At 34.9% G+C, this 14,799-nt stretch overlaps 2 protein-coding genes across 2 annotated transcripts; both read right to left on the reverse strand.

Moving 5' to 3' along the window:
- Window positions 1-2,159: 2,159 nt before the first annotated feature.
- Window positions 2,160-3,077, reverse strand: LOC143591646 (antimicrobial ginkbilobin-2-like protein). The gene has a single exon (XM_077071797.1). It carries the CDS (start codon window positions 3,075-3,077, stop codon window positions 2,160-2,162), a length of 918 nt encoding a protein of 305 aa, XP_076927912.1.
- Window positions 3,078-7,012: 3,935 nt separating this feature from the next.
- Window positions 7,013-10,816, reverse strand: LOC143591636 (cysteine-rich receptor-like protein kinase 26). The gene is made up of 7 exons (XM_077071786.1): window positions 9,986-10,816; window positions 8,807-8,935; window positions 8,512-8,636; window positions 8,226-8,436; window positions 7,824-8,061; window positions 7,570-7,720; window positions 7,013-7,498 (listed from the first exon to the last, which is right to left on the reverse strand). The coding sequence occupies exons 1-7, from the start codon at window positions 10,791-10,793 to the stop codon at window positions 7,175-7,177; spliced, it is 1,986 nt and encodes a 661-aa protein (XP_076927901.1). The 5' UTR covers window positions 10,794-10,816; the 3' UTR covers window positions 7,013-7,174.
- Window positions 10,817-14,799: the final 3,983 nt, after the last annotated feature.

The following is a 14,799-nucleotide window of genomic DNA, read 5'->3' on the forward strand; positions in this document are numbered from 1 at the left end:
GTTTCTGATGAAGAAAAGAAAATACAATTTTTTTGATGATTTCCTATAAACTATAGGTATTGGTATAAAAATTGGTACGTCATGTGAATGCTCTTGCATTGTCAACGTTCATTTGTTTTGGGCTTTCTTTTGTAGTACTTTGTGCTATAAAAGTTGTTTCTATTGGTCCACTTTTTTGTCCTCTTTATTTGTTGATACCATTTTTCGCCATCGTCTCCTATCCCATCATCGGTTAGTGGCGACCCAGGATCTTTCTATAACGGGAATGGGCTTCACGAAAATAGGCTTTTTAAGACTTGAACTTGTGACCTGTTTGTTGGAAGGCAAGGTAATTTACCACTAAACCAAGCTCAAATTTGATACAATCAGTTCCATCTTTTTATTCTAATGAGGTCGTTAAAAAAATCAGACTGTTTCTATAAAATTTTAAAAAAATATTTTTGTCCCTTTAACGCGGGTCCGCCCCTATCACCAGCGGCTTCCCTCTCTGTCACCGACAACTTCAACTTTAGGTACCATTGTCTTTCAACCAACATCGTGATCAAAAGTTAGTTGTTTTAATATTGATTTAGGGTTACACGCTGATGTGGCGGTGGTTCAATGGCCTTTTAGTGGGGACATGGTCGGAAATGGTGGATTTTGAAGCCCTATGTGGTGTGGTGACGGTGGTGGTACGGTAGCCGGTGGTGTTGTGGTCGGGTGGTGTTTGCAACTTTCGAGGTGGTGCGACAATGTTGGGAGACGACCATGTTGTCGGGTTCTGTTTAGAAACCCTAGGTTTGGTGGTGAGGTGGTAGCGGTAGTCGTGGGTACATTTGTTTCAATACTGGCCATATCCGGTTGTCTATGGTGGCAATGGTGGCTGGTTCTTCATGTTGTTCTTCATTTGTTACTTAAATATTCAGTCTAGCCAAGCCAATGATGATGTCTGCTATTTGGCGTGGTAACCTATGTTGCAGCTATAGTGAAGATTAAGCCTCGAGTAATTTATTTCACATTTTGAGTGTTTTATATTTTGGTTAAATACAAATTTTTTTCATTTGTGTTCAATTCTTTACATGCTTGTATGCCATTAACACAAACCTAGCTAATGTAAACTGCGGGTTATAAATTATCTAGTTAAACACATACACCCTAACATCCACTCTATTATTAGTTAGTAATAAAACATACACAATTCAATATACAAAGTTTCTGACTTTTACGAATGGATTAAGCTAAACGTACCTCACTCCTCTACTTGTCATACATTTTCCCCTGAACTTTCATTTCTCTTAAGAATTTTATTTGGTATATTACTCACATGAAACATTTTTATTGCATTTTATGGTATCATTAAAAATATTAAATTAAAAACTATAAAGTTCTTTTATTGTATTTAATTTTATTTATATCCTCTAAACTTTCATTTACTTTTAAGAATTTTATTTTACATATTACTCCATGTAACATTGTTTTGTATTTTATGGATCTATTTAAAATATTAAATTATAAATTGTAAAACTTTTTTTTCCTCACTTTTTGTGTTTATTGTCGTTAATCATAATAATAACATTTATTATTAAGATGCATTATTATATTTATAATATAACATATATGTATACATATATATTGATACTATTAAAATCTAAAAGAAGATATTATAAATATTTACAATATTAATACTAAAAAAATAAATTAATAATAGCTTAATAGTTTTTAATTCAATATATGTAGTGGAGCCTATTAAGTGAAATAAACGTTGTAGGGACTTATATGTATATAAATAATATTAAGAGCTAATAGTAGTTGTTCTAACAAGTTCAGGAAGGTGTACATTCAATAAAAATGATACAGAGGGGGTACGTTTAGCTGCACCCTTTACGAATGTACTAGAAAATTTGAAAGGAAGTGATAATTTTTCCTAGTTGGTTTTTAAAGTGAAAAGTTCTGTTTTTATTTACTTTAATTTGTCCACTGAATTGATTATAAATCAAAATACATATTATTATTTTTTAAATCTATTTATTAGTTTTAATTCGAAAAAGTAAAGTTCTTTGATCATTCTTGTATGTATACTACATCAATTGGTTAACAAAAGTAATTGTAACATGATAATATACGACATAAACTTTCGACATAAACTTTCTATATTTTATTTTGACCCTCGGGTCTTAAATTTAACGATTGCACCACTGCCAACCGCTATAAATTTTGACACCAACCCCAGTAAATTTTCTCATGCAACCTGACCCGACCTTATTCAAAATGAAAAATGTAATATATAACATTAGACATCCGACGATAAAACTCTCAAGAAAAGTTTTTCTGTTTCCGCCACTATGAGTCGGCTGAAGAACCGGTGATGGAGCTCGTGATGGTGGCCACATGAGACTTGCTGGGTTGGTGGTAAATTCATAAATCTCATACCTAATATTACAACGTGCCATAAGAACAATTACACCAGCACTCCCGTCACAACACGATGATGATTGATTCATTGCGTATTCCAAACAATCGTTGCACTGCGCCTCTGTTAGGCTCGGAATACACTGCGTAAGGCCATAAAGTGTGTAAGGATCAGGCCCACTAGTGTTACCCATAGCAAACTTCAGAAATGAATTCCCAGCAGCCGCTTCGCCTCTCAACTTGTTCATAAACGGTTGGAGAAAGCCGTTAAACTGCTTCGTATCATCGAAGGTATTATCGTTCTTCAATTTGTAAAGCTCTCTTTTCATATCATTATATCCCAGTATAGTGGCATTAGAGTACTTCAATAAACAAAATTCATAATATATTACAGCTTCTATTTGGTTTGGACAAGTCTGTCTTAACCGATAAATAGAGTCTCTTAAACAACTTTGACACATGTTTGGCTCCACATCGCCACGGCAAAGGCAGATCGCATTGGCTGTAGCAGGTCCTTGACCCGCTGAAGAGTTAAAATAACCGGAGCCTGAGTTGGTGTCCGGGAGTGAAGACAAAGCCGCGTCAAGATTTCTACTGTAGTTGCTATGGGGTGTATAAGTACTGCTGTTTTGACATATATGAAAAGGGTATGCTGGTTGGGCTTTGATGAGAAAATTAATTAGGTACATGAAAATAAGGCAGAATAATAGAGGTAATTTTTTTGTGAGTATTCCCATGGCTTTTTAATTGTATATTGTGTGGGAGAAAGATTCTTAATTACTAGGGAAAAAATCTTGTAAGCATTTATATATAGACATATATATCGGAGCTCTTCTGCAAAGCGTTTATGCTCTAACAAAACGTAGAAAAACATGAGGGCATGACATGTATGTATAGATGCGTCTATTTTATAAGCGAGACGTATTTACATCCATTTATATACACATCTTTCTTGCAAACATATATAGACACGCTATATATATGGCACAATTTAATGAATAATAATAACCTCACATAAGTTATTTAGGTGTTATGATTAGTAGTGTTCATTAGTAGCTCGTAATCACGTGTTAATGAGTTGCCAAAGCCTGCATCTAGCCAAAATGACTTTTGTATGATAATAATTATACTAATTGACCATGACGGGATGTTCATATGCTAGTAATTTATTTTAATAAATTAACGGGCCTTAATTTTAATAAATTGATTTGGGTCATAACATTTTAGTGGAAATGAAGTTTGATTTATCAAGAGTTTGGAAATAAAGTTTGATTTATCCCCTCGTCAGAAAGCGGTGTTTGAGTGTCTTCGGGCTCCTCGGGCTCAAGATTTCTTAAGTGTTCTCCCTATTGAAGGATTGGGCCAACATATGTCGGCTTTGGAGTACCGGGCCATCCTGAAGTATCGGTTAATGATCCCTTTGTTTCCGGTAGATGAACCGTGCCCGGTTTGCCGTAAGGTTTGTTTGGATTCTTTTGGCGAGCATGCGGTTCACTGCAAAGAGTTGCCTGGGTTTAAGTACAGGCATGATTTGGTGAGGGATGTTCTATGCGATGTTCTTAAACGAGCCGGAATTTCGGCTAAAAAGGAAGCCCCCGTAAATTTTCTTACGGATCCTCAAGAAGGAAGATCTACATTACGACCGGCCGATATACTTGTTTTTGGGTGGGTAGTGGGAAAACACGCTTGTGTCGACCTCACAGGAGTGTCCCCTCTTGTTGGGATTAGGGACACTGGATTTGTAGCAGGCCAGGCAGCATTGAAGGCGGCATCGGCAAGGTTGCTAAACACGAGAGAGCTTGTTTGGAGAATCAACACGTGTTTATCCCCTTCGTCTTTGACACTTTTGGTTTCTTAGCTCCGGATGCCGTGGACCTTTTGAATAGGGTTCAGAAAGTTGTGTATAGTAACGTATCAGCCCATAAGAATCAAAACTTTGTTTTTAGTCGGATTGGGTTTGCTATCCAAAAGGGGGTTGCGGCGCAGCCTGTTGCCCGCTTACCTGCCACTTCATTGTAAATCGTTTGGATATTTCTATGAAATATAAAAGGATTTTAGTAATTATAAAAAATTCAAACACTATCATATTACATTTCCATATCAAACGAAACAAAATACAAATTTCTACCACATTACATTTGTAGATCTTATAGAAACGCACTAACCGGCTGCCTTTTACCAGTAAAGTCATGTTATCATCAATTCTATACTATCGTTCATAATAACCCACAACCGTTAAGATTGACTACATGTTGTGGATGGAATGGCGGGCGCCATCCATCCTCCAACTTAGCCAATTCTCTTTGGTGCCAAGGCCAATTCTGCTTTGCTCGCCACCAGGGTAACACCGGAGGGGGAGCTAGGGGCACCATCTCCTTCTCCACAACACTCAGTCTAAACACTTAAGTTGGTAACGTTAGTTCAAAGAATAAAAGATCTTATACTCTCAATGATTCATTACCACATGTGGGGAATCAAGTTTTGTTTTCGTACAACCCAACACCAACAAATTTTCAACTTCCATGCGCATTAGCACACATGAAGTATCGAACATTATAAACTCCCTTCAAAACCATTAATTAACAAACATTAGATGACCCATCACATAGACTTGATAAAGAAGAATGTGAAAGCAAGAGCGGTATGCGAGGTGCAAATTGACACCATTTTTTTATATATTGGTGACGGCTCAGGGGCCGTCACATTTATTTGTAATCAATAACAGCTAAAAAGCTTAGGAAAGCATACACCGATCAGGTACAGAATATCCGTCACAAATTCCTAATCCCTGGCTTCTTAAAAGTTTTCATGTATGCAAATATTTTTTTTGTAATGAACTACATTTCTAAGTTTTTTTAACAAACAAATAGATTTGTGTTACATTACACCGGCCAACGTTTTCGTTTCGACTTTGTTACACATATGGCGGTTCATAATATTGATTCGCGTTTACATATATACATTTAATTAATATTAGTTTCCATATGAACGGAATCAAATTGAGAATCATACGCAGAAGAAAAACTCCATCCATGATTTGATTTGACATAGAAAGAGTAGACACATATGTGTATGAATTAAAGGTCATGAATGCTAGATGTAGAAACTCATATTGTGGCGGCTTTAACGAAGGATACTCAATGGTTGGTTTTGATGGTGCGTTTAATACATGCTTCTTTCTTGATGGTGACAAATAGAGACGGTTACGCTTGACTTAATTGGTGGAACGACTTTTATTTTGGTTCTTCGTGTTAGTGGAACCAATTCTACAAATGCATGCTTCTTCTAGTTAGTGGATACTTTCGTAAGGCTACATGTAGTGGGTGGAAAATCTGGGGTGGCAAGGGCGATGAGGGGCAACTAGAATTTGCCGTTGGTTTGTGTTTTGTTTGTATTATTATTATTATTATTATATATTGTTTGTGTGTGATATATATATATATATATGTGTGTGTGTGTGTGTGTGTGTGTGTGTGCAGAGCTAAAACATCATTACATCCATAAAACAAAAACCCACAATTTGCTGACTGGGGGTCACACAAATGATGGATCTATTAATTGTCAAAATCCAAGTTTTAAAGTGGCTGTGTGAAAATGACAAATTCAAATTGGGTACTCAATTGTTGGATCAAGTTTCTTCTTTGGGCCAAATGGACAAGAACTCTTTGGGATGCTCATCTAAATCAAACCTTTTTAGTTCAAACCCAAGCCCAAAATTATCTTTCTTGGGCTATAAAAGGACCAACTACTCATTCCGACCAAACCTTGTTAACCTTTAGTTCAATTTTCGTTTTTTGAGTTATTCATTTCAATTATCACCTAGAATAGAGGAATATAGGACCATTAAGATAGATAAGTCTTTAAGAAAGATGCATATGTCTTGGATGTTAATCGATAGAAGCCAGAAACCTTATATGGATGAATTTGCGGCATTTCTAGATTATGCGGTTCGCAATTGAACATGGACACACTAAAATTTAAGAAACAAAATATAAAAGTTATATGTCAATGTGTAAAATGTAACCACTAAAAATGCTTTGTTGCTTAAATAAAAATAACCAAGTACTAACCGGCGGGTCGTACGTCTAGACTCCAATGTTGTGTGTGATAGTTAGTGTACTTGGTGTATTTTTTGCTAAGGTGGGAGTTTATCATTACTTGTAGGCTATGTATTGTTTCCACTTAGGTAACTTGAAGCTTGTTAAACAACTCAAGTTTCCACCGCTGGTGTCGATAAAGGATAACGGACTTTTGAGAATAGATCATGATTGTATTAAAATAGTAAAGCTATATAGATTTTTTTTAATTACCTTTTTAAGCATTTCCTTGTAATATGTTCTATGAATAGATTAGGAAAAATCTTGTTATGCGTTTTTCTATTGACAAGATTGATTGCAATCTTTCATATGAATGATTATCAGTCCAAAGTGAAAACAAATTATTATTGATCAAAGTAAACGCTAGTCTCTTAAATCGAGCCTAGAAATCACATAATGCAATTGTATGTCTCATCCACCAAGTATAACTTTAGAGCATTAAGGAATGGATAAGTTACTACATAAAAAGTTATGTATTACATATAAAACAATAGGTACAATGTTTATACAGTTTTTGCAATTCTCAACTTTAAACTGGTTATGATATGAACGACCCTCTACTTGTATAACATTATCATACATTATCAGATAGGTATAAAAAGAATATGTATACGTGTATTAGATTTCTATTTCAACAAATAATACTTGATAAAGGATGGATCCTTATTAGATTGATTATGTCAATAAGACTATCGTGCAACAATATCAGATATTGAAGCATCTTTTCCTGAAGAGTGAGAAGATCTTTGATTGTGATTTTCTGATCCACTTGTTGTTTGTGGTGTAGAACTTTGCATAAAAAACGCTGGCTCAGATGGTATTTGAAGAGTAAAAGACGAGCTATTAAGCATGAGAACAACTGAGGCCATGGTTGGCCTCTCAACAACATTATTTTGAACGCATAGTAAACCTATGTGGATGGTTCTAATTATTTCTTGTAATGAACTAGATTCGATCATCAGTGCGGGATCTATCATATCCGATGCAGTTTCATATCGCCAACTTTTCCATGCCTTTAAAAAGAGTAGTCAAATTGTTAACAATCTAATGCATATTGTTAGTCAAAACAGTAGTAGGTACTTACATAGCTAAGAAGGAATTCTGATTTGCCTTTAATCTTAAAATATTGATTCTTTTGGCCCGCTATTATTTCAAGCACTAATACTCCAAAGCTAAAAACATCCGACTTCACTGAAAATTGGCCATGTATGACATACTCTGGAGGCATATAACCACTATAGTGTGGTATTAAGATAGAGAGTTAGGGAAAATGAATGTTTGCTTAATTGCAAAAGGCATAAAGAATTCATGGCGTTTATTAAAATGTGGTGTACTTACTAAGTTCCAACAATTCGATTTGTACGTCCATGAGTTTCGTGGAGGTTAAACAACCTGGCCATTCCAAAATCGGCAATTTTTGGGTTCATTTCTTCATCTAACAAAACATTGCTAGCTTTCAAATCACGATGGATTATCCTCAAACGTGAGTCTTCATGAAGGTAAAGAAGGCCACGAGCAACACCCTTAATAATATTGTTGCGTCTATTCCAATCAACCAATGCACATTTAGTTGGATCTGGAACAAACATGACAAAATATAACTAATTAAGAATATTGCTATCTGATAATGAATACAAAATATACTCAATAATGGAAGTTTCAAACATCAAATGTGTGGTTATGTTATATATAGTGGATTTTAGTGGTGTGCAATTGGTTCTCATGTTGAAAAGACATTACCAAATATAAAATGATCAAGGCTTGCGTTTGGCATGAACTCATAGATGAGAAGCCTTTCGATTCCTTCTAAGCTAAAACCAAGGAACCTAACCAAATTACGGTGTTGCAGCTTTGCAACAAGCATGACTTCATTCTTGAATTCAGTTTCACCTTGTCCAGAATCCTTTGACATCCTCTTCACTGCTATATCTTGTCCATTTTGAAGACTACCCTAATGTTTTAGAATGCATGTAAATTTTCTTTTCACAAATAAAAGTAGTCTAAAAAAAGTTAATTTATTAGTTACCTTGTACACCGACCCAAATCCTCCTTCTCCAAGCTTATTACTCTCAGAAAAGTCGTTTGTCGCTGCTTTTACCGTTCCAAAGTCGTATTGAAGCGATTCTATGGTGCTTATATCCATAGTATTGTCTAGTTAGAAAGCGAAGATAATGAACAATATGAGAAGGAAGAGATTCGATTGTCCTCCGCCATAATGTATTCGTTATGATTCATCAAATAATTAAGGACACAAATGCAAAAAAAAAAATTAATAATAAATAAAAAAAATACCCTTAAAAGCATATAATGGCCAATCTGACCTTTTTTCTGCAGATTTAATTTCTTCCTTCTCAGTAGAATGAAAATGCAGATGGAAGCAATGACTATTGCACACACAGCCGAGATAGTTATAATGATTACATTCCGTCTTCGGCCACTAGAATCTTTGCCTGTAAAAGTAGCCATGAAATAGAATGAGAAAATTTGTTTAAAAGTTCAAATAAAGTATAATGTTGAGGAAACATTATTCACTTTGAGCTCAAGTTGACCTTTAATACTTGAAATTCGATTAACCATCATTTTTATTTATAAGAAAATACATTGGTTTTACGGATGTGAACATATGCATTTGTAAGTATAAAATTTTAAAAATATAAACCAATGATAAAAGAAAATTACACATGTTTGATGGTTTAGTTAATGAATGCCCTCCACCTATTGGCGATACATTTTGTTATTTAACCCCTCCACCCAGGGGCGGACCCACATAGGTTCGATCGGGGTCCCGGGACACCGATGTTTTTTAAAAATTACTTAGAGACGGTATATTAAATTTTGTAAGGACCCTATAAAAATTAATACTTGGAATCCATACTATTAGGATTGAATTGGTACAGTGGAAAGTCCCTTGTTTTACTTGTGAGAGGTTGTAGGTTCAAGCCCCATAATATTCATTTTTTGTTGTTTTTTTAATATCCTAGTCTTAGTTATTCAGTTAGGGTATTTGTGCTTTTTGTTAGTTTTTCTCATATAGTCATTATCACCATGCAACATATATAATGTTAACATGGATTTTGCATATTCTTTTATTATTTACCTTGTGTATGTATATTATAATTAATCATTTATTTGTGTCAGAGTTATTTTTTATGTTTTGGTCAATTATGTAAGACCATATATATAGATTACGTTCATGTTTTTCGGGTATGAATTAAAAGTGTATGCTTCATCTAGTTTCTAATTTAGATTCTTTCTACTTACTCGTTTCCAATGACACCATAGTTCCGTGTTTTATTATGTTCCTCGCCGCGACCCGACCCGAATAACGACCGACCCGAAAAATTTTGTAAACCGAAAAAATTGGGACCCCATTGACAAAAAATCATGGGTCCGTCACTGCTGGCTCCGCCACACATGGTCTTACAAGTGAAAATTTTTATTTATTTTTTTATATATACAATGATCTTATAACACGTTTAGGACTGAGAATATATGCATACCTGGTGGCGATGGAACACGCGGAGATGGCTGCGAAGATGGCGTTGGAACACGCCCAGATGGTGGCGGAAGAATTGCAGGGTGGATGTCATATTCATAAATCTCATACCTGATATTACAACGTGCCATAAGAACTATTGCACCAACTCTCCCGTCACAACACGATGATAACTGGCTAATCGCATATTGCAAACAATCGTTGCACTGCGCCTCGGATAATATTGGAACACACTGCGTAAGGCAATAAAGCGTATACGAATCAGGACCGGTCGTGTTATCCATAGCAAACTTCAGAAATGAAGTCCCAGCAGCCGCTTCGCCTCTCAACTTGTTCATAAACGGATAGAGAAAGCCATTAAATTGTGTTATGTTATGGAAGGTGTTATCGTTCATCAATTCGTAAAGATCTCTACTCATATCATTAGTTCCTAGTATAGAGGCGTTAGAATACTTCAATAGACAAAATTCATAATATATTACAGCTTCTGTTTGGTTAGGACAAGTATTTGTTAATCGATAAATAGCGTCTCGCAAACAACTTTGACACATGTTTGTATCCACATCGCCACGGCAAAGGCAGATAGCGTTGGCTTTATCGGTTCCTTGACCGGCTGAAGAGTTAAAATAACCGAAGCCTGTGTTGATGATCGGGAGAGAAGTAAGAGCGGCATCAAGGTTTCTACGGTACACGCTATTCAGGGTATATGTACTATCGTTTTGACAGATCCAGAAAGGGTATGCAGGTTGGGCTTTGATGAGGAAAATATTTAGGGATATGTAAATTTGGAAAAATAATAGAAGCATTTTCATGTTTTTCTAACTCTCATGTGGTGGAGAAATGGGAGTTTACTTGGGGAAAATTTATATGTATTGTTAGAGTTGATTATAGAATGGTGACTTATATGTTGATGATTCACGCTTTTAAGTTTTAACATGTGTTCATACTTTATTTTGAACGATTTAAATAATTTGATTAAAGATTTTAAAGGCCATCCAAACACCAAACTTAAAGTATCAACATGTATATGCACTCCATACGAACTTCTATAAGAAAATTTCTACCTCGGTGCCCAGTACTAGAGCAGGTAGAGATTTTTGTTTGTTTTGTTGGTTTCACCAAAAAATAAACTACTCTTTCCTAGGGTTGTGACATGAGGCTTAATGGCTTGTAGGTGTTTCGTCATTTGAGATGGTAGAATTGAGTGTGATTAGACAAAGGCTGATTACATGGCATTCCATATCACTGTTAAGGTTGAGTTGGCAGGGTGATTGGATCCGCTATCTAATATAGCGGATTCTATTTCTGAATTTTACAGCTACAACCGTAGACCGTACACTCGTGTATATTGTACACTAATGTGATATTGCAACAAAACGTGTACAGATAGTACCATTTCCAGACCAATCTATTTTCAGATTGATATTTAGAAGAAAAAAAATCGATTTGGACGTTCACTAACTGGGTTTTAAATTCTAATAACTAATTTTGTAAAGACAATAATTAATTTTAACTTGAAGGTTATTTATTTAATTTAGAAATCATTGAAGTAATTAAGTTTTTTAATGTAAGTTAAAATGATGGAAGACTGATCGTGAGTTAGGTTCCTCTTCATCCAAAGTCAACAATATAAGTCAAAGACAGCATTTTGAAAGAATAATTGAGAAAAGAAAATGCTAACTAAAGTCATATCTTACGGATGCAAGTCATGCAACTAAACATTTCAAAAGTCTTAACACAGGTATCCTTATGGACTTTCTGGCCTTGAGGACATGCTGAAAACCACAAGTACTTTGACTTTGTTTTTATACTATATGAGTATCCGTGCGATGCAGCGATGAGCTTAGACTCTAGTAATCACGTAATGAATTTATGAGTGTTTAGTGTTGGGTTTAGTTAGAGGTTTAACTTAAAAACTATCAAAAATATACCATGAACACCCCTACGTAACATGTTAGTTCTTTTTTAATTAAGAAAAAAACTATAGTAATACTATAATCAAATTACAGAGAAGAAAATGCTCATTTTTATTATGCATTTATTTAAAAAATATATATTAATATATGAAAAGATTATAGCATTTAAAAACGTGAGGAAATTAGTTTAAAAGTGAAATTAAAAAATAAATATATGGTAAAGATCATGGACCAAAGTTGTAATTATTCATCGAATTAACAAAAGTTTGGTAATTGTGGCATAGTGGCAGAAAGCTTAGGTTTTTCAATGAATACTCAAGTTCGATTTCCACTTGTGTCATTTGTGTGGATATTGACAATGAAATATTGAGCTAGGCCTTGTGTAAAGGTTGACAGTTTGAACCCCGAGCTCACACAGGTTTCGTCCCACACTGTGTATTACGCCAAAGAATTCTGCTCTTGTGGTGGCACAACGATTTTCATGTTGCAGCCGGCGGTATGGTTTCCGAAACGCCCACACTCTGAAAATCAACGTGGGCCCGGTTAAAACAATTAACATAATCTGGTCAGAGTAAGACAACAAGACTCTTCAAATTTAAAAAGTGCAGTAGAATACATATAAGAAAATCGCCGTTTAAAAAGAGTATTAAATTTTTTTAATGCGGTATTATTTGAAAACAAGGGACCGGCATTGCACTTTGACAGATTAATCTCTTCTCAAAACTGTTTAACTAGTTTCTTGATATAAAACGTGTACAAGTTAACCTCACGTCATTTAATTTTAAACATTATTTGTCTGTATGGTATATTATTAACCTTTTAGTAACACGTTATTAAGAAAATAAAAATGTAGGCCTCTTGCACATCCCAGGACATCAGTCGGTGATGGTAGAATCAATATGATGTCTGGTCAGAAAGGATGGCACTGGATTTGCAAACGACAACTCGACTTGATATGCATGCATTAAAAGTTAAGTAGATGTGGGTCTTGGTCTTCACATGTAGTTAAAGTGGAAGCTTCAAAGATATGAATGACGCAAGTCGAGTTTGAATATGTTAAAATGTGGTTTCTGACTTTTTTTTTTATTTCAAATTTAATGCATCATATTTCTAAGTGGAGTTACATGTCAAAAAGCCGCAAACGTGGAATAAATCATATTTCAATAAAAACTTTGTGTTATTGATAACTTAGGAGTTGTGCGCGAGTTAAATTTTGTTTGAAAAGTCTACATGTGTTTTACACGATATGAAGATCAAAAGCGTTGATCGGACACTTATTTGGTTCACAGATAGAATTTAATTGGTTGCTTTGATTAATCGGCGACCACTCTGGTAGGGAAGGAGTTTGGTGGTAACTATGCAGCCATAAGAAAATAAATGAAAAAAAAATAAAAAAACTTACTATAGTAAATATTTTTCACTGAACCTATTTTAATAAATAAAATTTCTCTACATCTTATTTTGGTAATAGAGAGAGAAAAAAATAAAGAAAAAAAGAAAACCATCCCACCTATATGAAAGAACAAACACCACTAGGTCATGGGTGTGCAAATCAATATTAACCTATTTTGTGTTGAACTTTGTTGTGATACATTATTTTATTATTCTTTTTTTCTTAATTTGGTTTGACTGCTTGTGTGTATAATTGTATATAATAAGTAGTAAGATAGAAGCCTCACGTTTTGGCGTAATCGATATTAACCTAAAGAGAAAATCAAAAAGTATAATCATAAAATAACTAAAAGGGTGTCGAAACATGTTTTTGTTGTGTTTATTATGTAATGTCCAAACTCGCTCACCAAATTAGCGTGCTCCAACATGATACCAAATTAACAAAGGGTAACATCCAAAAAATAATATGTTTAGTTAATTGATTAAGTTCATATGTGAATTAGTTAAAAGTACGATATGCAGAAATAAAGGGAACACAAAATAAGTAAAAGGTAATCCAAATTGAAAAATAAAATAAATTCAACAACTTATTAAATAGATGAAGTAAACACCTTTCATTTATGTTGAATCAATTGCTTTTAAAATGGTCACCGTAGAGTAAGTTTCTAATTCTTGTTATTAGTATTTAATATAGAGGACAAGTTATTCTATAAGATGGGGTAAAAATGAGAAAGATAAACTCTAAAAAAATAATGAAAAATTAATTAAAAAAATCATAACTCAAAATTTAATTAAAAAAATGATAAATGTAAAAATACAAAATTGTATTCGTCGTCTTCATCATTGTGTCTTTTTATTTATCATTGTGTTTTGTGTTTATTTTCGTCATTGATTGTGTCTTTTTTTCCTTGATATTGTGTTATATTATGTTTAGTAGGGAGTGCTCGATCTGATAAGGAACCACTACCTACTGCCGCCACCCTCACAATCACGCTATCTCGCGCCGCTCCGCTTTCTGTTATCATCGGAGACATCCATCGCCACCATCAACATTAATCGTGTTGCTGGGTTTGCCGTCTCTGGCTGTTTTCTTCAACCGACGACCCGTTAGTTGTTTCGATTCAGCTAATTGTTACAGGTTACAGTATACAGGATTTGTAGTCTGTTCATCGCGTATCTCGGAAGCTAGGGTTTACTGGACGTAAGTGTGAACTGTGCCGTGATTTCGCCCAATTCCGTCCGGCCACTGACGATACGAAGCTCCTTCTTCAAGATCCGGTAACAACAGCCCTATTAACCCTTACCGGAGCTCTCCAACACGTCCATAACACCACCGCAGCTCGTTATTCTCGCTGTACTGTTGTTTCCGGCTACTGTTGTTAACTGCCGCCGCCGCCGTCGTCTATTGCCGCCGCCGGAAAAACGATTAAGGCTCTGTGGAGGTTGCTGGGTTGCTGCGAGGTGTTATCATTGAAGGATCTTAGCTGATTCACCCTCTGCCGCCACCGTA

This window comes from Bidens hawaiensis, unplaced genomic scaffold (assembly GCF_021521415.1).
Source record: "Bidens hawaiensis isolate Kalapana, Puna unplaced genomic scaffold, B.hawaiensis_p1.1 tig00039960_1, whole genome shotgun sequence".
In the NCBI taxonomy this organism is placed as follows: Eukaryota; Viridiplantae; Streptophyta; class Magnoliopsida; order Asterales; family Asteraceae; genus Bidens; species Bidens hawaiensis.